This window comes from Hipposideros armiger, unplaced genomic scaffold (genome assembly GCF_001890085.2).
Source record: "Hipposideros armiger isolate ML-2016 unplaced genomic scaffold, ASM189008v1 scaffold_240, whole genome shotgun sequence".
In the NCBI taxonomy this organism is placed as follows: Eukaryota; Metazoa; Chordata; class Mammalia; order Chiroptera; family Hipposideridae; genus Hipposideros; species Hipposideros armiger.
In genome coordinates, this window is record NW_017731590.1 from 627,567 (window position 1) to 650,964 (window position 23,398).

Genomic DNA, 23,398 nt, shown 5'->3' on the forward strand with positions numbered 1-23,398 from the left:
TAGCAAATAATATTTATGATGCGATTTTACAATTTAAAAAAAGCAGCCTTTTGTTTACTACTATGATTCCTTAATGATGTTTGCTTTCATCTACAACAAAATGCTGAATGGTCAGTATCTTAAATTAATCAGAATAACCTTGCTCTAATGTAAATCATCCTCCTTTTTGATTACGGTGATGGCACAAATAACAATAATAAATGTCCAGGAGATCGACTTCTCAATTACCATTCTGAAAGGAGAGGATGCTGCATGAACACAATGTTAAGAATTCTGGCACTGAAACTACTAGTATATTCTTGACAGTCTGATAAACTACTCTACTTTTCAAAAACATTTCAGGGCCGATTCCAGTTACAATACAGATGAAAGGAAATTTTTCAAGGTTTGCTCTAACATACAATTGCCTTGCACATGCATATGTACCCTCACTCTCTCACTTAAGATAAATGCCTGAGCTTATTATTGTTCAAACCTTTAAAACAACATTCTGCACCATCACGAAAACAGTTTATGATTGCATTCTGAAAGAACCGCTGATCACAGAGGCAGATATCTTACCTGGGAAACCCCCTTGGACCATTGCTGTACCCGTGTTCCCTTCAGGGTATCTGCATTCCTGTTAAACATGCAGTGCTGGAAGCAGCTCAAATCCTCACCACAGACTGTCCTCTCTCTTCTGTCGACCTTGGGCCTATTTCCCCCCCCCCCCTCAGATTTTATTCTACGTTCAGGGCAAGTTGTCAGTCTATTTCTATCCTGAGACGCAGTCAAATAAAGCTAATTTCCAGCTCCCCCTCAAGCTGACAGTCACATCTGCCAGTAGGTGAAAGCTGCCTAGAAAAGTATGCCGGGAGAAGCAAAATCCCTGGTTTCCAACATCTGACCCTCAGATGCTTCACGCCGCGGACTGTGGCACTCAGTTACCCTGCTCGCATCAGGAGAATAGCTCTGCTCCAGAGCAGGAGGCACTATAAACACCACCACTTATTTGCTGGCCAGCTTCAATTAATATCATTTTAATGACCCAGTTTTCCTGCTGAGAAATACTTCATCACATTAGCTGCATCTTTGTGATGCAGCTGAAAAGGAAACAGCAGTGGATTGAGCCTGTCCGAAGTGAGTGGAACACTCATCAACTTACTCCCCCCTTACGGCTCACAGCATTCAATCATTTTTATAACAAAGAAACTGGTGAACCACATTGAACATGTGGCATCCCCTAGTGAGATTCATTTGTGTCTCAGTAACACTCTAAACGTGTAGTAAAGATTCTATTTAAGCTGTCAAGTCTTCAAGGTAGCTTTTTTTTTTTGGGGGGGGGGATTTTATGAAAAAAACCCAGAAGCTTCAGATAAATCACTAGAAAAATAGTTGAGGTTTCTTAAACTTCACTTAAAATGCTACTTTGCACCCCCTACCACGCCCCACCTCCACATATTCAGCACATCTGAATACATGTATTCATATAACCAATGCAGCTACTTCAGAATTACCCTTCTATCCATTACTACGGTACCTCTGACCTTCCTTTGTAAAATATAGAATAGACAGCTATCTTATCACTGATAACATACAAAAAAGTCAAGAACATTTGAACATAATTTAAATGCTGCTCAAAAGACCTTAATACAATTTTTTTGTTTATAGTTACAATAAATGCATCCAAATTATACTAAGGGCTGATGCTTTGGAAGTTATCAGAATTAAAAACCCAGTAAAATTGGAAGCAATGTTCACTAGTGTCCAATTATAGGACTAAGAAAACAATTCTACTTATTTTATTTCATTATAAAGATGAAAAAAAGGGATAATTAACTACAGGAAATGAAAAAAAAATTTACATTAAATTTAAAACTTATATGTTAGCCTTTATTTTTTAATATTTCCCCTCCTAGTTTGCACTGTTTAAAAAAAAAAAAACCAGGAGGGGCCGGCCGAGTGGCGCGATGGTTAAGATCTCGCTTGGGATGCCAGAGGGCCCCAGTTCGGTCCCACATATGAGGGCCAGTAGCAGCGTCCTCCACAACTAGACTGAAGAACAAAACGACAGCAACTTGTCTGTTCCCCTTCCCCTAATTCCCCAGCACTGTTCCCACCCCCCCAATTACCGAATAAAAATCTTTAAAAAAAAAAAAACCCCAGGAGAGAGAGCAAATAAATTCATATATTTAGTAAAATGAACATGGAAATACTGCTAGAAGCCACTAATGAATGCTGTGTATTTGAGGTGAGCATTCTTAACATTCTTTAAATCCTTGATAATTGCTGTTGATTGTAGTGACATCTATTGGCAAGGTAGAGTTCAAGTACAGAGTCCACAATGAAACAAACAAAACAAAATTTTAAACCAAAAATACTACTAGTTGCTCAGCAAATTTTCATCATTCATGAGTCTACTTCATGTTAAAAATTGGCATGGCACCCAAAGAAGGCACTGACAGAGGAGCCTGAATGTGTCCCTGAAAACCAAATGAGACCTAGATTCCAGTGCTGGCCTCAACAATAACTAATGTTGTGACTCTGGACAAATTAACTGCTGTGGGTTTTAGGATTCTTGACTGCAAAATTAGTCAGACTGCATGAGCCTTAAGATTCTCAAATCCGGGGTGACTACTTAGCTCAGTTGGTTAGAACGTGGTGCTGATAATACCAAGGTTGCCGGTTCGATCCCCACATGGGCCACTGTGAGCTGTGCCCTCCCTAAAAGAGTCAACTATGTATTTGTAGCATGAAAGCAATGTGTAACCAATGACCATAGCTGTTCCCCAATAAAATTAAAAAAAAAAATTCTCAAATCCCATCATCATCCAGAAAGATACTGATTAAGATCCTTTTATCGGGCCGGCCGAGTGGCGTGATGGTTAAGAGCTGGCTTGGGATGCCAGAGGGCCCTGGTTTGGATCCCACATATGAGGGCCAGTGACACTGCCCTCCACAGCTAAGATGCTGAACAACAGCTCAACCTGGAGCTGGGCTGCCGTGGGTCGCTGGCGACGGAGTAGACTGAAGTCCCCTGCTGCAGTGGGTTGCCATGGGCTACCATGTGTAGCCAGCAGCCAGCGTGAGCGGCCAGCAGCCGCCGTGAGCAGCTGTCCAGAAGCTGGTGACTGATCTGCCTTGCCCAGGAAGAGCGCAATGATGGTGTCAACTTGGGCCAGTGAAGCAACGTCCTCCACAACTAGACTGAAGAACAGAACGACAGCAACTTCTCTGTTCCCCTTCCCCCAATTCCCCAGCACTGTTCCCATCCCCCCAATTCCCCAATAAAAATCTTAAAAAAAAAAGATCCTTTTATTGCCTTCTTTAAGGTAATTTGCTATTTGCTTGCCCTCCTCCTTTAACATAGGCCTTTTCATAATAAGTTTTAATTGTCCTTACAAATGTGGCTCTTTAACTTTTAAGTAATTATAACAGTTTTATTTGGTGTAATTTACACAACATAAAATTTACCCATTGGAAAGCACATAGTCCAATAATTTTCAGGCAGTGTACAGAGGTATACAACAGTCACCATAGTCCAGTTTTAGAATATTTTCACCATCCTGACAATTTCCATCAAGCCCAAACTCAACCCCAGTTCTAGGCAACCACTGACCTGTTTTCTGTCTCTATAAATTTGTTTTTTATGGACAGTCTATATAAATGGAATCATACAGTCTGTAGTCTTTTGCATCAGGCTTCCTTTACTTAGCTTAATGAGCATATAGCAGTACTCTGCTCCTTTTCACTGATGAATAGTATTTCACTGTAAAGACGATACAACATTTTGTTTATCTATTCACCAGTTATCGGGACATTTGGCTATTTCCAGTTTTTGGCTATTGTGAATAATTGCTGCTATGAACATTCATGTAAGAATGTTTGAGTGGACATACGTTTTCATTTCTCTCAGGTATATGCCTAGAAGAAGAATTGCTGGGTTGTATGGTAAACTTATGTTTAACTTTTGAAGAAACTACCAAACTGTTTTCCAAAGAGGCTGTAACATTTCATACTCCCACCAGCAGTGTATGAGAGTTCCAGTTGTATGCTTATCTTTTTTATTAAAATCATTCTAGTGGTTTTAATTTGCACTTCCTGAATAATTAATGATATTGGGCATTTTCATGTGTTTATTATCCATTTATAGGTCTTTTTTATAAAATGTCATTTTTCAAGTTTTGCCCATTTTTCAAAATTGGGTTGCTTGTTTTCTTATTATTGAGCTGTAATACAAAATGCTTTTTTTCTTCCAAATAAACATATTTTGTTATACAAAACACAAGTGGGTTAAATGAAGTTGAAAGTAGCAGTTTATTCTGCACTTTTTTCAATTAAAACATATTACGGATTCTGCAAAGTTCAGCTTTGGTCTTTGAATTTGACTAAATTCTGCTATTGGCTTTGGCCTCTGGAAAGCCAAAGACCTGAGAGACACTTGAAAATCATTCAGGCACCTCTGAACCAGTGCAGGACTAATGATCCTGGGACAACATGGATTAACAGTAAAAACAAAACTGTGTACTAATGGCAATAATTTAAACAATGCTGACATTTGGATTTACTGTTACTAACTAGAGTAGAATTCTTAATGTAATTTGGAGTGAAAATTTTCTTTAGGTACTTGATATGTTAAAGTTCTATCAGTTAACTGAAGCATAAATTTAATTTATTATTACAAGAGTAAAATACTACAAGTGATTAAAGATGAGGATGAAAGCTATGATTTCTTGTATTAAGATTTTTTTAAGTTTAATAGAAAATATATTGACAGTTAACATGAATATGAAGAGAATTAACTCTACAAAGAACATTATATAACCTTGTGCATCAACAAATGTTCATAAATATTTAAATACTACAAGGCAGAATAATTGTGATGAAGTTACGTCATAAACTTTGTAGGACTGTTCGGCAAACTAGCACTCAGCAAAGTAACCTTTAAAAGCTATATTTTACAATAAAAAAATTAAAAATAAATACAAATAAATAAATTTTTAAAAATCTAAAACTAGAAAAAATTTTAAAATAAAATAAATAAATAAATAAATAAAAGCTACGTATATTTTTAGTTTTAAAATCCTATTTAGGCCATGAATTTTTCTCAAAATATTTGCCTGTGTATTCTTCCTACAATATATTGGGAGGAGTGAAAAAAAAGCCAATTGTCAACCCAACAACATTGAAATTCCATGGGGAGGAAAAATGACAAAATCATATAGAAATACATCCATGACAACTCCACTTTTGGTCCAGAGAAAACAATGAACAGAAAGAAAAAAAGTATCAGAGGAAAACAAAGTACATCAAAATGTCTTTCTCTTCTAGTGATTGCAATTGAAAAGTGAAAGTGTAATAGTATCACCGTCATGGTGACGGGGAGCAGCCCTGTAGTAGAGATTGTTAATGTATTGTTCCTACACAATTATGTTAAATGTCAAAAAACAAAAAGACAGCTAAAGTTTTAAAAAAATTAAACAATAATTTTTGTATAAACTTTTAATATATACTTATGCTAGAATTTCATTCTGTAATGGCAATATTTGGCAAACTGAAGAATTTTGTATGACAATCATAATAAAGAGTAGCAGCTAACATTTCAGGAGTGCTTCGTATGTGTCATTTCCTATATAAGCATGTTGTATCTCTTCTCATCTCTCACAAACACCCAGTGAGAGGAGCACTATTATTATCTCCATCTTACAAATAAGGAAACTAAAGGAAAAGAGATGCTTTTTCCAGGAAATGACTAGAAGGGCTTAGAGATTAAGTGACTTAATTAAGGCTGTACAACATATAAGATATAACATTATAATTGCTATTAGTAAAAAATGCCGCAAGTAAACATCTTTGTAGGTATATATACATATACATACACATATATTCACATGGGCAAGGAGTTCCTTTGGCTATATCACTGGAAGTTGAATTATTCAGTCAAAGAAAATGCACATTAAAATTTTTTATATATGCTGCCAAATGGGTCTGCAGAAAGAGGTACATGAATTTGTATTCCCACCAGCAGTATATAAGAATTTCTATTTTTCGGGCCGGCCGAGGGGCGCGTTGGTTAAGAACTGGCTTGGGATGCCAGAGGGTCCCAGTTCAGATCCCACATATGTGGACCAGTGACACTGCCCTCTACAGCTAAGATGCTGAACAACAGCTCAACCTGGGGCTGAGCTGCCGTGAGTCGCCGGCAACAGTGTAAACTGCAGCCCCTGCTGCAGTGGGTTGCCATGGGCTACCGTGTGTAGCCAGCAGCCAGCGTGAGCGGCCAGCAGCCACTGTGAGCGGCCGTCCAGAAGCCGGTGACTGGTCTGCTTCGCCCGGGAAGAGCGCAATGATGGTGCCAACTTGGGCCAACTTGGGCCAATGATGGTGCCAACTNTGGGCCAATGATGGTGCCAACTAGACTGAAGAACAAAAGGACAGCAACTTGTCTGTTCCCCTTCCCCCGATTCCCCAGCGCTGTTCTCCTCCCCCAATTCCCCAATAAAATCTTTAAAAGAAAAGAATTTCTATTTTTCTAAAACCTTTCCAACAATGAGAAATATTAAGTTTTAAAATCTTAAGTAATCTAACAGACAAAAAATATATGATGTTTTATTAATTCAGATTTCTCTCATTACTAGAAAGGCTGAACAGACTTCTCATACTTGTTGCCCTAATCTAGTTCTTTGGTTTGGTACTGTCTGGTCTTTGCTTGCCTTTCTATTGTACATGTCAGCTTCTTCTGACAACATAGTATGTATTTATGTCTGCGTATGTCTAGAAATGGTCTATTTCTAGACCATTATTTGTATGCAAATACTAAAATGACTTAATTCCTGACTTAATTCCATAATTTTGAACAATGTTTCTAATCAGAAGTGCTACTGATACGCTGGGTAGGATAATTCTTCATTGTATGGGACAATCCCATATAATGCAGTGCCCTAGGCACCCCAATTAATAAATGACAATAGAATTCCCCATCCATTTAGACAGGGAGACACTTGACAATATGTAAAGACATTTTTGGCTTTCACAACTGGGGTGGGAAAGAGTGCTACTGGTATCCAGTGGGTGGAGACCAGGGATGCTATTAAATATCCTACAACACAAAGCATAATCCCCCACAACAAATAATTATCTGGAGAAAATGGTAATAGTGCCAAGGTTTAAAAAAAGCTGATTAAGACAACTAAAACACTCCCACTCATTTCTTATAGCTCCAGATTGAGTCTGAAAGCAGTTTAGAATATATGTAGACACTAGGGGACACTGTCCAAAATTGTCAGGCATTTCATTTCCAAATCATTTTCCAATCAAATTCTCGTATTAAAAAAAAAAAGCCTATATACACTTAGGATTTGGATTCAAATTACCTTAAATTTATACACTAATTTAGAAATAATTAAAATCTATGATATACTTAGAATTCCAATCAAGAGAATAATGTATCTCTATCTCTATTCCCCCCCACCCCAAATCTTTAATAAAGTTCCATAGGTTTCTTTTAAAAATAAAGTATAGGGGTTGTTAACCTGTGGTCCATGAATTCTTTTATTTTTTTATTTTTTAATGAATTCTTAAGTGGGCTTTAGGACTTCCACTAAATAGGGAAAATGATGCCTATTTAAAATGGTGTGTGTGTGTGTGTGTGTGTGTGTGTGTGTGTGTGTGTTCATGCGCGTGCATCTATACTAGATTGTTAAGTAAAATATGTTACTGTGAAACATATGAGGACTATACATGCCAGCTGTTTGCATGTCTGCTTCCTTCTTGTCATTAGGTCTTATCTTGGCCTTTCTTACCCATTCTACTTAAGGTTGCTTCCTCCAAGGCATTTATTCTCATACTATCTTGTCTCATTTTAGTTACTTATACTATTAATCAATATTTAAACTATCTTATTGCTTTTAATCTTTCTCCCTCTCTAGAATCTTGTTCCCTGCTGTGTTTCCAACACCTAGGCCAGTGTCTGCCCACCTATAATATCCATTCAACAAACATTGCTTGGCAGGATTAACTTAATAAATACGTAACTTACCAAAGCTAAACCTAGGTTAGATTTTAACTACATTTCAACATCATGTGTATCTTATGTCTGTAATCTCTCTAATATAATCGTCACTACCTGGGGGCCTAATGCTTAGATTCCAGCCATCCACTTTATAGTCCTAGACCCCAGGAAAGTTATGTAATCATATTTTAACCATTGTAAAAAGAAATCTCAGTGATGGGACAATAAGAGTCTGATAAAACAGTAAGCCAATTTACTGACGGTTTTGGAAGGATGAGCAGAGTAGTCATTTAATAAAAGTTAAGGAACAAAGGAAAAGCCATGGGATTCATTTCAAAAAGAGATATAGGAAAGCTGGAATCTTTAGGCTCACCTGCATTTAACATGTGAACCATCTAATACCCCTATACAGTTCAACGGGAACGGTTATCAGTAAATTCAATGCGAAGGGAAAGGGGAAGGGAAATGTACACTGGGAAGGAAAAAATTGGGGAGCAAAATGAAGGGAAATTTATAGTCACAGCCCAAACAAGTGTGTTTTAAAAAAACCTGTTAAACATTATAGTCAGAAGATGACTTAGACATTTAGAAGTCTTTTTCTGCATTGGCGTAAATCAGTGCCCTCTCTGAATCCCACTACGGCCGTGAAAAGTCCATGCAGATGTGTGACTACACATGTACACATGATCTTGGAAGTTTGGGGTGGTTGCTGCTGCTCTGTCCATCTGATGGCATCAAAGTAATATTCACCGGATAACGCCCAATCACCTTGAACCTACTTCTGCCACCATAATGGGTTTTCAATAATGGGAAGTATGGATGATAGCACAGGATCTGGGTGGAGTCGAGTGCCTGGGCTTAAACTCCATTTCCACTGTTTCCTCGCTGTGTAAGTTTGGACATATTCCTTAAATTCTCTGAACCTTAGTTTCTTTATCTGTATAATTAGAGACCTCACAAAGTGAGTAGGTTGACTGAGTTAACACTGTAAGTGAAGGCCTGGTTCATGGAAACCGGAGTGTTCATTAGGTATCACAATCATTATACCAAGCTTTACCATGTTTTTCTCCTCTAATCATCACAGCAATTCTATGAGGCAGGTTATAATAAGACATCCCTTCCTCCGTTATAGATAAGAAAGTGTGATCCAGGAAGAGGTTAAGTAACTGATCCATGAATTCAGAGCTAAGTAGTAGAACCAGGCTTAGAACATAGGCTCATTCACATGCCTACACCGGGTTTCCTAACAATATGCATACGTGGGCATTCTAGCATCCCAGAAATTATGCAAAATCAACAAGCTATCTCCACTCTTCCACAGATGCCCTAATATCTGTATTTGAACAAGGGATTGTACTACATATGTGCACACACATATCAATCGTGTCCATCAGATGTCATTCTCCAGAAGAGGCTGAAAACCAAGGCACTGGAGTACATTTATCAAAATGTGTTTCCATGCCTTTGCATTCTCCCTTCCAGGCCAGTGACCCCACCAAGAAAAAGGGAGTTATGTGTTATTCATTTTATAGCAGACTCACTTAACACGGTTAGTGAAAAGCAGGTGGCTTTCAACAAATCTTTCTTGAATAAATAAAAAAAATAATAACACATAAGGAAGGGCTGTGTAACATCACAAAGTGCAAACCAAGCTTTTACAAAGTCAACTAAATTACTATAAACTTAATTTATATTTTTATTTATACATTTATTATTATAGTTAGAAAAATATAAAGTTATAAAGCCAACTTAATAATAATTATTAACAATAATAAAAGCTATAATACGTGTTGAAGATTCATTATATGACAGGCTAAAAGGCCTTATCACCTTATTTTAATCCTCATCACAACTCTAGTGAAGTACCCTGATTTTCATTGAAGAAGGGCATGCTTCAAATCACACATTAGGAAATGCAACTCTTTCAATGCCTGTATCAAACTATTTTTCTGTATATAAAATACATTTTCTGGGCCGCCTGAGTAGTGCGTTGGTTAAGAGCTGGCTTGGGATGCGACAGGGCCCCGGTTCGAATCCCACAAATGAGGGCCAGTGACACTGCCCTCTACAGCTAAGATGCTGAACAACAGCTCAACCTGGAGCTGGGCTGCTGTGGGTCGCCGGCAACGGCGTAGGCTGAAGCCCCTGCTGCAGTGGGTTGCCATGGGCTACTGTGTGCAGCCAGCAGCCAGCGTGAGCGGCCAGCAGCCGCAGTGAGCAGCGTCCAGAAGCTGGAGACTGATCTGCCTCACCCAGGAAGAGTGCAATGATAATACCAACTTGGGCCAGGGAAGCAAAGTCCTCCACAACTAGACTGAAGAACAAAAGGACAGCAACTTGTCTGTTCCCATCCCCCAATTCCCCAATAAAAAATCTTAAAAAAAAACCACATTTTCTAAGAAAGCTATACAGTATTTATATACATATGTTTCACAAACTAAAAAACCACCCATTTAAATATGTAATCCTGTGGGTTTTAGTATGTTCACAGATTGTGCAACCATCACTGCAGTCTAATTTTAGAACATTTCATCACCCCCCAAAAATATTCTATACATACAATCTGATCTTTACATGCATGATATAAATGCAAATTCTTTTAAATAAAGCTTCCATTAAATATATGTATGAAGTATATTTGAAACAGCTAATGTAAAAAAAAACTCATGGAAAGAATTCTAAAGGAGAAAATACGACTTGCTAGGGCTTCTGTAACTTTGCATTAGCAACATCACCATCCATTTGAGTAGGATAAGTAATTAAGAGCTGACATTCCATTCAGATTATTGTGGGTCAAAGTGCAATTTCAAGGACTTCTTAGCATTTCTGCATTCACAACCAAATAGTAAGAAGAGTAGGATGGAATGTGGATAAAATAGTGTACAGCCCAGCTGCCTTTGATAGTCAAGCTAATATTATATTAGTGTCAAAGAGAAAAGCTTAGGAAAATACAGTCACAACAGTTAAGGATACGTACATTTTCTCTTTCAGCATGATAGGTTCATGCACATTTTCTAAGAACCCAGAACATCGTATTTGATAATTTACAACAATCATTAAACCACCATTTAATAAATTCTGCAGCCACTGCAAATAATGTAAAAGGAACTCACGGTTGGTAAATGCATATTCTTCTTCATTTTCATCACTGTCCTCAGATGGAGCTTTATAGGGAGGTGGCAGTTTCATTGGAGGCGGAGCAGTTCCTTGCCTCTGAAGATGCAAAATTTGAGAGAAGGGTTAATTGCTTTTGCACAATCCTCTTCCTCAATGACAAAGAGGATAAAAAGATAATCTGTAAATATTTTGACTATATCCAACTTCAGTCATATCATGAGGGTTGTAAAACTTGCAACTGATTTTCTTATGTTTATGTTATTATGTAAAAGTGACTCTGTGATATAAACACACCAATACAGAAAACAGGAATTCAAAAGCACAGCTTTTAAGGTTATTGATCTACCCAGAAGGATGCAATCCTTTCCCCAGTTAGAAAGCCAATACGTATTTTCTTTACACCATTAAAGCTTAATTTTCTTTGTTATTAACAATGTTATTTAAATGAAAGACATCTCGAAATTAAATCTAAATGTAATAACTATCCACTGCATTAATTCTACAATTATTTGAACTTTTTATTCAATTGTAGAAGATACAGATTTCATTCTTAAAAACATACTTGAAATGAAATACTAAGATTTTCTAACTGAAAAGGTATTCATCTATAAGTTCAAGTCAACACATTTTAAAGGTTTAAAAAAACAAAGAAATCTTTATGATGAATATGTTTTGTATTTCTGTATAAGTATTCTTTAAATTTACACACCAAATGACACAACCCATCACTATTTGGTTCAAATAATTAAAGCAGAACAAAACTCTATGGTCAGATTACCTTCACAGAATGTAGACATTTTCTTGAATGCTGCCAGAAATAAAACATGCCAAACTTTACGAAGAGATCCAAGCTGCTAAAGAATATATACCCACTATACCCGATATGCCCAAACATTCTACAAATTGCAAAACAATTGGATTAAGATTTGTTTTGCTACAGGAATTCAACAAAGTACATTTAATTATGATTTATATGACAAAACCACTAATGGCAGGATACACTTCAGTAAATGGACAATGACTGGGCCATTACAGAAGGCAGGCATGTAATAAATTCCTCCAAAATGGAGAACACTATTTAGGATCCACAAAGGAAAACACATACCCAAATTTATTTAAGATAGTGTCTAACCAAAGCAGGACTTCATATATACGTAGAAAATTTTTAAAAATTGATAAAAATTCAAGAATGATGAAGGGAAGATACCAAATATGAAATGCTTATTAAGCAACAAAAGAAGACAGAAATGTGATCACGGTGTCTCTTTAATTCTTGCTTGAAAAAAGTTAGAAGTGAGTTAAGCGAAAAGTATAAAAGGCAAATGAATTCTCTTCAGTAAGCCTGTTCCTCAGAACTAGGCTATTCTAGGTCAAAAAAAACTATTCAGAACAAGGGCAGCCAGCTTTTAACATATTATTAAGAGATATGAATTCTTTAATAGCATGTTTTTTATACTGAAGGGTAAATTGTTTACACAACTGATTTATTTAATTAACTCTACAAACACTCTTCAGAAGAATATTGGATAAGCATGTCTTGGTCTCTTTACAGTTCGAATGTGAGTTACCAAATATTATACCTGGCGCATCTTTCTAGCACATGAAGGAAGGGTGTGTAGGCAGAGTCAGGCTCTCCCTCTGACAGTGAAGGCTGGAGCTAAGTATATATGTACACAGAGGCCAGCTGAAGAGAATCTCCATGAGGGCAACACAGACAGTGTGGTATCCTCGGCTTCTCAGCAACAGTGCCTGGTACAAAGTAGGCCTTCCTTCAATATTTGCTGAATGAGTAAATAACTGGTTGTCACGCATGCTGTTTAGGTTCCCTGACATACTAACTTTTAGACAAATGACAAGTATGCAAATGTTTCCTGTCCAATAGCATTGCATATTAATTTTGTCTGGTAGAGTTGCAAATTATTTTAGTCCTGTAGAAAGGATAACTCCAAGGGTTACAGTTTTATTGCCCTATAAGACATTAATCAGTTTTGAATCTTACTTAAGCATTCCTTCTTTCAGCAACTATAAATACTTCACTCTCTCCAATTCTCTCTGAACCAGGCTAACCATCTTGTTAGTCCCCTAATGAGTTCAATAAATACCTGTACCCTGCACATTTTGCATAATTTGATAGGTCATGTTTTTATTTTTTTCTTAAATTATACTTGGTCAGTTTTGGAGGCCCCACTGAGACGTTCCAGTAGACTCACCTTCCAGAACCAATTAAATAGTGATGTCTGAGATATGCAATTCATGAGCTGTTTTAATCCCATATACATGATTTCTTGGCCCCCACAGTAAACCCCTAGTGGCAACAGAACTTTGGCATTTTAACTCTGTTTCTCCATTTTTAAATTTCAAATTCTATGTTTTTGATTCTTATACTAAGCCAAGTTTGGTTCTGATTTGAACTTGGGCTATAAATTTCCTATTAGTAGCAGCAAGAAATGGAGTTTGGTTTTTATGGTCTGACAATTGAGTGATATTTCCTGGGATGATGAGGGTCTACTATTATATATTGGTTATATTGGGACCTATCCTCTATTTGTTGAAAGACAACAGCGAGTGTGTTTGTTCTCTTTCCGTTTTCTTGATAGTGTCTGCACTAGAACATGTCTTGGGTGCAGCGGAAAGAATAGCTTTTGACATACAGATGAGTGGGGTTGTGTGTCTCCACTTGACCTCTGGCTAAACTAGAACAGAAGCTAAAATCACTCTATGCATATGAAATGGAGAAAAGCCCTTCCCTCTCACTGTGAGTGTGAAATATTTTCCTACCTTCAGAAGGTATTAATAAATTAGAAGTAAGTCTCCTAAAGAATCTCTTTCTGAATGGTTTATAAGGACTAATAGCATTTTTTAAAAAATCTAATATTCCCAGAGTTTTCCAGAAAACAGTGAAACTCAACTGATGTTAGATATTCCAGCCTTTTAACTAAAAACAACTACAAAAACCCTTTTCACAGAAACCATTAACTTGAAAGCATTTTTAAACAAGAATCCAAATTCACAAAATCAAAGTGATTTGGTAATTTTAATTTGGAAACAGATGTATTTTTTCTCTGAGCTCCTTGATCTTATTGATGTGGAGTATAAAACAAATACATAAACATATTTATACCAATGTTGTGTAATACCCACACGTCTATGTTCCATGTGTGTATATACAAATAAAAGAATATTGCATATCATTGCATATCTATCTGACTATTATCAGCCAATTCTAAGGCCTAGCACAATGTGGAATATCATTAATGGAATGCTGTATTATTTGTTGCTGTCAGGAATAATCGAAGAGCAGTAAATGCATCCTGTAACACCCTAAGTGTCATCAGGTTTGCAAGAGATCATTTTGACCTTTGCAAAATGACCTTATGAGGTTCCCCTTAGTCCCAAAGTCTAGCATGTCCAGATTTTTCACTTAGAATAGATGTATGTCTTAACGTCAACCTTATTGAGGTATAATTTACATAAAATAAAATGTACTCACTTTAAGGACTCATTTGAAATACATTTTTATAATGTATTTCACAAACATAATAGTCCCTAAAAAATACAGTCATATTAAACTTATATTTGAATGCAAATATCCTTGCTATGTATTGAAATTCAATCTGGTTTCATTGGAACAGGCCAAAGTAGGTAAGAATCACACACATCTTTTTCCTTCCTGGGAATCTTATGTGGAATTTTCCTGAATTAATTAAATTACCTCCTTCTTTAAAGTAATTAAATTAGTAACCAGTTTATTCATCTTGTGTGTTTATTATCTGAGTCCCCACAGACTGATCTCTTATCTGTTTCCTTTTTGACATTATATCCCCAAACTGTTGCACAGTTAACTGCACTCTATAAGTTTCCAGTAAACAATTGGTAAGTCCTCAGACTTTAGACTCAACATATGAAATGACAAAATTCCAGCAATAAGACTAAATATTCTGAGAAATAGCTCTTAACCACATATAAATGACAAGATTTTAAAATTATGTTTTTGTAACATGCAACTAAGTACAGAAACACCTATAAATGTGCCAGCCTTGTGTCCTAAAACCAGTAATTTTATTTTATTTTATTTTATTTATTTTATTAAGGAGGGTGCAGCTCACAATGGCCCATGCAGGGATCGAACCAGCAACCTTGGTGTTACCAGCACCACATTAACCAACTGAGCTAACCGGTCACCTTGTTTTGAAAATACTTTATTCACTCAACAAGTATGTACTGTGTACGGATTAGGTGTCAGGCAGTATTCTGGGCAATGAGGATAGAGTAATTACGAGACAGAAGAGATCCCTGCCTTCATGCAGCTTACATTCCAGCCCCTTTCAGATGCCACATTCTGTTGGTCTTCACATCTTGTAGACGAATGGCTTTAAAGGAGCAGTCGCTGAATTCTACATTGTTTGCTTTGCCTCATTAAGATGCAAGCTCCAGGAGGGCAGGACATTTTTGTTAGTCTCTAAAAGCTTCATTGTAGCATACTGAGATATAATTGACATGTAAAAACTGCACACATTTTAAAGCATGCAATTTGAATCTGTTATCACAATCGAGATAATGAACATAACCATAGCCCCCAAAAGTTTCTTTGTACCTGTTTTTTTATAACTCCTTCCCTCCCCTTCCCCTAGCACCCCAATCTACTGACCTACTAATCTCCTTTGTCACTATAGCTTGTACTTTCTAGATTTTTACATAAATATAATCATACAGTGTCTACTCATTTTTATTTAGTGAGAGCTGGGGATTTAATTAGTCCTAAGCTTCCACTTGAGGTCAAGCAACATAGAAGGTGGAACTAAAGATAATACCCTCACAACCCCAATCCCTACAAATAAAGCCTATACCTCCAAAAGGTTGAGAAACAGTTCTGCAAATAATGGCCTGCAACCTGTACATAACTAATACATCTAAACCACAGTCTTCCAGAATCTACATATTATCTGTGCTTATTAACAGTTGCCAAAAATAAACCACAGAATACTGCACACATAGACTATGCTGCTAATAATCAGATTATAATCTTTGTGATTAAGATCTGAACTCAAAGAAAGTGGCCAACCAAATGTTACTTTTTTCCTTATCCTTTTTAAGAACCCTCCCCCCAAATCCTTATGGAGTCTTGAATGGCCCCAATAAAAATGTCTGTAAATAAAATTCTCCCAAGTGTTCAATTCAGTTATAGCTTTTTTTATTTTTCCCTTTAAAAAGGTGAAACCTGCAATGGGAGATGTTAAAAACAAACAAACAAATCAAGCAAACAAACCAAAATCTTGATCACGGAATACAGTAGGGATATTTCCTGGCCTTGGCCTTAGCTTGAGGCAGAAGAAAAGAAAGAAAAGAAAAAAATGGTGTTTCCTGAGAATTCCTTACAAGCCCAGACTCACCCAGGTTGGAGACCTGAATTCATTCTAGTGGCTTAAAAATTTCCAAACCAAAATACCAGGCAAATGCAAAAATAAGCTGGCCTAGTTTCAGTCACATTAGATGAAATAGGTGTTAGGGCATTACTAAGTAATGTCACATATTAATAAAAGGGTCAATTCCCTAGGAAGATATAAAAATTTTAAACTTCTAGACACCTAATAAATTAATTTGAAAAAAATGTAAAATAAAATTGAAAAACTAAATAAAAAAATAGACTAATTTTGCCATCTAAAGGGGAGATTGTTAGGTTACCCTGACCCCTCCCCCTCCTCCAAAAAAAACAGTTAGTACATAGAATGCCTGAATAGCTCAATTAATTACTTTGTCCTAATGACTTTGTATAAAAACCTGTATCTAGGGCCGGCTGAGTGGTGTGTTGGTTAAGAGCTGGCTTGGGATGCCAGCTCTGAGCAGCAGGGCCCCCATTCGGATCCCACATGAGGGCCAGTGACACTTCACCCTCTACAGCTAAGATGGTGGACAACAGCTTGACCTGGAGCTGGGCTGCCTGAGTCGCCGGTGACGGCATAGGCTGCAGCCCCTGCTGCAGTGGGCTGGCATAAGCTACCACCTGTGGCCGGCAACCAGCGTGAGCTGCCAAGAGCCGCCATGAGCGGCCGTCTAGAGGCCAGCGACCCATCTGCCTCACCCAGGAAGAGCACAATGATAATACCAACATGGGCCAGTAAAGCAACATCCTCCACAACTAGACTGAAGAACAAAAGGACACCAACTTGTCTGTTCCCCTTCCCCAATTCCCCAATAAAATCTTAAAAAAACCCTGTATCTAATAATTAGATAATACTTATTCTTTTAAACCACAAATATGCATTTATAATCAATGACAATGTACTAGGCAATAAGAAAGTCTCAACCAGTGTAAAAGAATATTACACCAACCACAATCTCTGATTATAACTAAAATGTTAGAAAATAAGAATATGTTTTTAAAAATATTCACATGGTAATTCAAACATATTTCTAAATAAACATGGGTAAAAAAGAAATTATGTTGGGAGCTACAAACAACCGACTTATTACTGAGTAACAGAAACTCAACTTAAAATTTTGGGATGCAGGTAAAGAAGGACTTAGAAGGAAATTTATGGTGTTAAATGATCATTTTAGAAAAGAATGGCTAAAAATTAATAAACACTTAAACTAGTTAAAGATTATTACCAGGAAAAATGGAGAATAAATCCCTAAGAAAGAAATAAAGTGATATAAAGATGAGAACAAAAGTAATTAAGCAGAATAAAGATACAACAGAGAAGACTAACAATTTAAAAGTTAATTCTTCAAAAAGAAAAAATAAACATAAAATTACTTTCAAGATTAAGAAAAAACTATATTCAGAATGAAAATCAGCTACTATTGATAGAGCATAAATACAAATTAAGAGAATATGTGAATAAATTTATGCCAACAAATGTAGTTAGGTGATATAAATATTCTTAGTAAAGAGTCAGTAACCAAAACTGACTCTAGAGAAATAGAAAACCTGAATAGTTCAATAACTATTATAGAACTAAATAAATATTTTAGTTTTTTTCCCACATAGAAAACACAGTCCACAATAACTATATAGAGTAGTTTGACCAAACATTTAAGGGATAGATAATTACCATTTTACACAAACTCTCAGAGAACTAAAAAAAAAAGAAATACTCCTATTCATTTTAGTAGTCTCGTATAAACTGAGCCAGAGAGGACAGTACATAAATGGGAAATTCTGGGCCAATCTCATTCATGACAAGAAATGCAAAAAATGAAAAAAAAATAATACTAGCAGTGGGCAAAAAAGATCATAAAATGAAGTTTAAGCCAAGAATTCAGGATTGGGCCAACATTATAAAATATGTTAATATAATTTACCACATTAAGAGATTCAAGGAGAAAAAAAAATGTATACATACACATGTAATTATTTTAGTGACACAGATAATACATTTGATAAAATTCAATGCCAATACCATTCATGATAAAAGTGCTTCGCAAAATAAGAATGAAAGGGAATACTTTTTTAACCTTAAGGATTATCCACAAAAATTTGCAGCACACATCATATTCAATGACGAAATAATAAAAGCAATTTCTTAAATATCAGCAGGAAAAATGACAAGAATTCTAGCTATCATTATTTCTATTAATGGAAATCTTAGCAGATTTAATAAAACAAGAAAAAAGGTTGGAAAGGGAAACAGAAAACTGCCTTTATTCAAAGTGGTCATTATCAGCTATACAGAAAATCCAGAAACAAAAATCTATAGACATAGTATTAGAATTTAAGATTCATATTCTTATTAAAAATAATTTATATATGCCTGTGGAGCACATACCCAAAGACACTAGAAAGTTCTACATGAAATATTTAATAAGTTTATGTTTAGGTAGTGGGTTTATAAAAGATTTTAATTTTTTTATTTAGCACTGGATTATCTTACTCTATAAAAGAATGAGAGAATAATGTTACACATATAAAATATAGATGTTAAATAAATATATAAATAAATTTTATGTCTCTACATCAGCAACAAACAGAAAACACAATTTAAAAATATTTAAAAGCAACACAAAATATAAGAATATCTAGGAATAAACCGAAGATTATAATACCTTTCTGAAGAAAATTATAAAAATTGAAAGAAATCAAGGAAAATTTTAATAAGTTCTAAAATGGTATATGAGATATACTATGTTAATGGTTAAGAAGACTCAAAATCATAAAGATGTAATTTCTTTCCAACAAATTAATCTAAAAATTCGACACAATTTCCATGAAAATACCCAGAGATATTTTTGTGGAATTTGACAAGCTAATTGTAAAATTTATACAGAAAAGAAAAAAGACACTTCTAGTATACGTGCTGCTGAAGGGAGCACAAAAGACACTTCTAAAGAAGAATATGTAAAGGAAATGGCTCACTAGAAGACAAGATTTATTATTAGGCTCTAATATTAGAAAGTGTAGCACTCGTGTTTCGAGAGACAAATGGAAGAAAGAGAAAGCGAAGAAACAGACTTCCCCTGATAACCTGAGATATGATAGACGTTGTATTGCAAATCAGTGGGTCAAGGAGGGCCTATTTTTAAACAGTGGGGTAATTAATTACCCTTATGGGAAAAAATACAAATTCATCCCTACCTGACATCATATCCTAAAAATAAATTTTAGATCAACTAATTCTACAAAAATAGAGATGGAAAAATAGGAATGGATGATTAATTCTGACTGATGATAAAGAATATTTTCTCAGTAGAGATGACCTTTGACTTGTTCCTCGGAGGATGAAAAGAACAATGTGAGAAATGGACTTCCAGGCTCAGAGAACAGCAAGATCAAAGTCTCAGAAACTCCCAAGTGTGTGAGGCATTTTCTGAGAATGGACAGACAACTAGCCCAGCTGAGCAGCAAAGAGAGAGAAGAATGACGATGGCTGACTGGTTCTCGATAACATTTTTACACTTATGCTTCACTGGTTTCTGGCCTTCCTCCTAGACAGAATCAGTTATGTTCCCAGCAAGGAAATATAAATACAGTATTTCTACCCTGAGAGTCACCCCAAAACCACGCTTATTAATTTTACAGCTCAGATAGGCAAAAATAAACCAAAAAACATTTTTTAAAAGCCTGAGATGTTGTTACCTTTTCTTTGTTTTCTTGAGTGTCTTGCTCCTGGTTATTGGCGATTTTGTTGGCCTTGTTATGCACACTAGGAATGACCTATCACCACAAAAAATAAAGGAGAGGGGGAAGAGAGAAACAGTTAAATGTTGCAATCATTACAGTTATTAATATATTTTTTAAACACTTGAATCTTAACTATCTGACCTCATCTATAAAGTAAAGACATGAGAAGTACAATTCAAGGCAAAGAATACAACTGGGAAACCTGACAAGTTATATAACCCAAAATATTGTGTGTGTGTGTGTGTGTGTGTGTGTGTGTGTGTGTGTGTGTACACCATCAAAGGGCAATAAATTCACAAGTTTGTATGTGTAGAAAGTGTAGATGACAACTAAAAAGAAGGTTGTGATACTGGTTATCATCCTAAATATCTCATTTTGCAAAATATAGTTTTAGAGGTAACCCAAGCTAATTCCTAGAACATAGGATACATCATTTATTTGACAGATTTACCTTATTTATCATTGTATCCCAGTTCAAATATGTTATTTAGCACACTGCACTCAATAAACATTTCACTATCACTGTTAGCATAAAAATGAATTACAAGAATATATATACCCTTGACTAAAAAAAGCCCAATGAGAGCTGGAATTTAGTGTTATTTATCGTCATAACTCTGGTGCTCAGAAAGAGTCTAATACTAGCTGCACTCAATAAATGTTTAGGGCTGGCCGAGTGGCATGTTGGTTAAGAACTGGCTTGGGATGCCAGAGGGCCCAGTTCGGATCCCACATATGAGGGCCAGTGACACTGTCCTCTACAGCTAAGATGCTGAACAACAGCTCAACCTGGAGCTGGGCTGCAGTGAGTCGCCAGCGACAGCGTAGGCTGCAGCCCCTGCTGCAGTGAGTTGCCATAGGCTACTGTGTGTAGCCAGCAGCCAACGTGAGTGGCCAGCAGCCGCTGTGAGCGGCCATAGAGAATCCAGCGACTGATCTGCCTCGCCCGGGAAAAGCGCAATGATGGTGCCAACTTGGGTCAGTGAAGCGACGTCCTCCACAACTAGACTGAAAAACAAAACGACAGCAACTTGTCTGTTCCCCTTCCCCCAATTCCCCAATAAAAATCTTAAAAAAAGATAAAAATAAAAAAATAAGTGATGCCACTGTGCAATGGAGTTTTGTTATTAAGTGGAAAAAAATTATTTGGCATAGAAACTTTCTAGAGGAGTGCAGTATAAAGCATGGGTTCTGCTCTCAGATAAGCATTTGCTAAGTAAATCTAAATAGATACACCCATTTCTTTCTAGCGTGCTTAAAATAGTCAGAAATATAGGAGAAAAAGCTGAAAAGGTAATGTATTGGCAATACGCCTAAAGTATCTGTTAAAAGCAGAAGTATAAAAAATAAAATACAACTCAAAGCAAACAACAGTACATATTTAAACACCACCACTCAATTCATGGTGCTGATGAGAATTTCCATGTGACCAAGGCATAGTTAGACATAGCGCCTTTGATGGGCCCAACATCAGAAAATGAGCTCTTTGGGGCCTTGAGGAAAGTCTCAAAGTAATGTAAACTGGTCAAAAATGATTAAGCATTTGGCTATATCTCCTATTTCTGTGATGAGTAAGCTGAAAAGAACACCATTTTGCAAAGATATGAAACTTGATTCCTTTCATTGCCTCACTCAAAAGGAATCACTTTGTGCTAAAAAGTGGAACACGTCATGGACGCAGTAATTAGCACCATCACCTGAACACGCTCCCTTGGCTAAAACCACAGAGTTCAATGCTTGATGAACCAAATGCACAGTGCGGCAGTCTGTTATGCTGCATGAGGGAGAGGTGACTTCAGCAGGATGCTGAAAAGGTTTTCATTTTTTTTTTCAAGAGTTGAAAGAAATTGCACTGTTTATGTTATTCAAATGAAAATTTCTACCTCAGCTCACCAGCAAAGGCTGGATTAAAAGCTTGACTTTTTCAGTTGACTTTATAACCTATTTGAATGCTTTCAATATTTTTCGGCAGGGTAGTCACAGTGGCCACATAAATGTATAATTTGATTGGCTCATTCTAGCTCAAAGCTGTTTCTTTGGAAGTATCATTTGGCAAGGAATAATCTGGCCAATTTTCCTACCTGAACTCAGCTTCCAGAAATAAGTGACGGCATCAACTACCTTTTCAATACTATAAGAGTTTATAAGTGGATTCCAAAAGAATCTTGAATTTCAAGTGGTATGAAAATGAGAAGGCTTTATTCAGTTCACCTTGGTCAATTAGTCCTGATGGTGCAAACAGTGCTAAGACTGAAAGGGACTGAAGTGCAATGTAGCACACAGCCGCCGAGCTGCCCGAGTGGGGTGTGACTGCAGCCCTCCGGGTGCAGGCTGGGTACAAGTGTCCAAACAGCATATTGACGCTCCTGCCCTTGGTGCAGTCAAGCATCTGTTTGCCCAGCCTAACATAAAAAGATTATTTTCTATTACCTTAACATACAAAAGGTTGAAAAGCACTTCATTACTGTATTGCAAAGCAAATTTTTCAAAAATATGCAGTCTTTCTAGTGTTCAGAAGTGCCTATATTCTGAACAGCTGTCTTCCATTATATATATAAAAAAAAACCCCAAAACATTGCTTCCAGTTACAGGGCTTAAGGGTGACTTTTATGCTGCAAATCGCAGTATAAAATACACATCCTGCCACTGACATCTGCGTATCAGAGTTCTAATTCCACACCAAAACAGTGATTCATTACAGAAAAAAAAAAGTATGATTAAATACTGCTACTTTTGAATCTGGAATTTCTAATAGAACATAAAACAATACAACATATTCGTATTTTGACATGCTTTAAGAAATATACAGAACATTTGCTAGTATCTCTAGAATGTATTTATACCTGGCCCTCTTTATGTTCAAAGGATTTTATAAACAACATAACTGGCTCAGAAAAGTTAAGTAACTTGCCTCTAAGTTAGCAAACCCACTAAACAGGGAACCAAGGAATCGAAAACAGGCCTGCTTGACTCCACAGCCTGTGACTTAAATCAATGCACAATGGAATGACTCAAATTTAACAGGGGATCAAAATTGGAGAAAAAAGGGGAAAATTGAAATTACTAACTGAATTTTTTTTTTTTAATTGGGGAATTGGGGGAATGGGAACAGTGCTGGGGAATTGGGGGGAGGGGAACAGACAAGTTGCTGTCTTTTTGTTCTTCAGTCT

The 23,398-nt window shown here is 36.4% G+C and overlaps 1 protein-coding gene across 1 annotated transcript in view; it reads right to left on the minus strand.

The window, feature by feature from the left end:
• PATJ (PATJ crumbs cell polarity complex component) overlaps positions 1-23,398 on the minus strand; it is a 351,381-nt gene that overhangs the window by 195,269 nt on the left and 132,714 nt on the right. The window contains exons 25-26 of the mRNA XM_019655480.1: positions 20,184-20,261; positions 11,104-11,203 (exon numbers count right to left, since the gene is read on the minus strand). Coding sequence (XP_019511025.1) covers positions 11,104-11,203; positions 20,184-20,261 — 178 coding nt within the window. The remainder of the gene's footprint in view (positions 1-11,103; positions 11,204-20,183; positions 20,262-23,398) is intronic.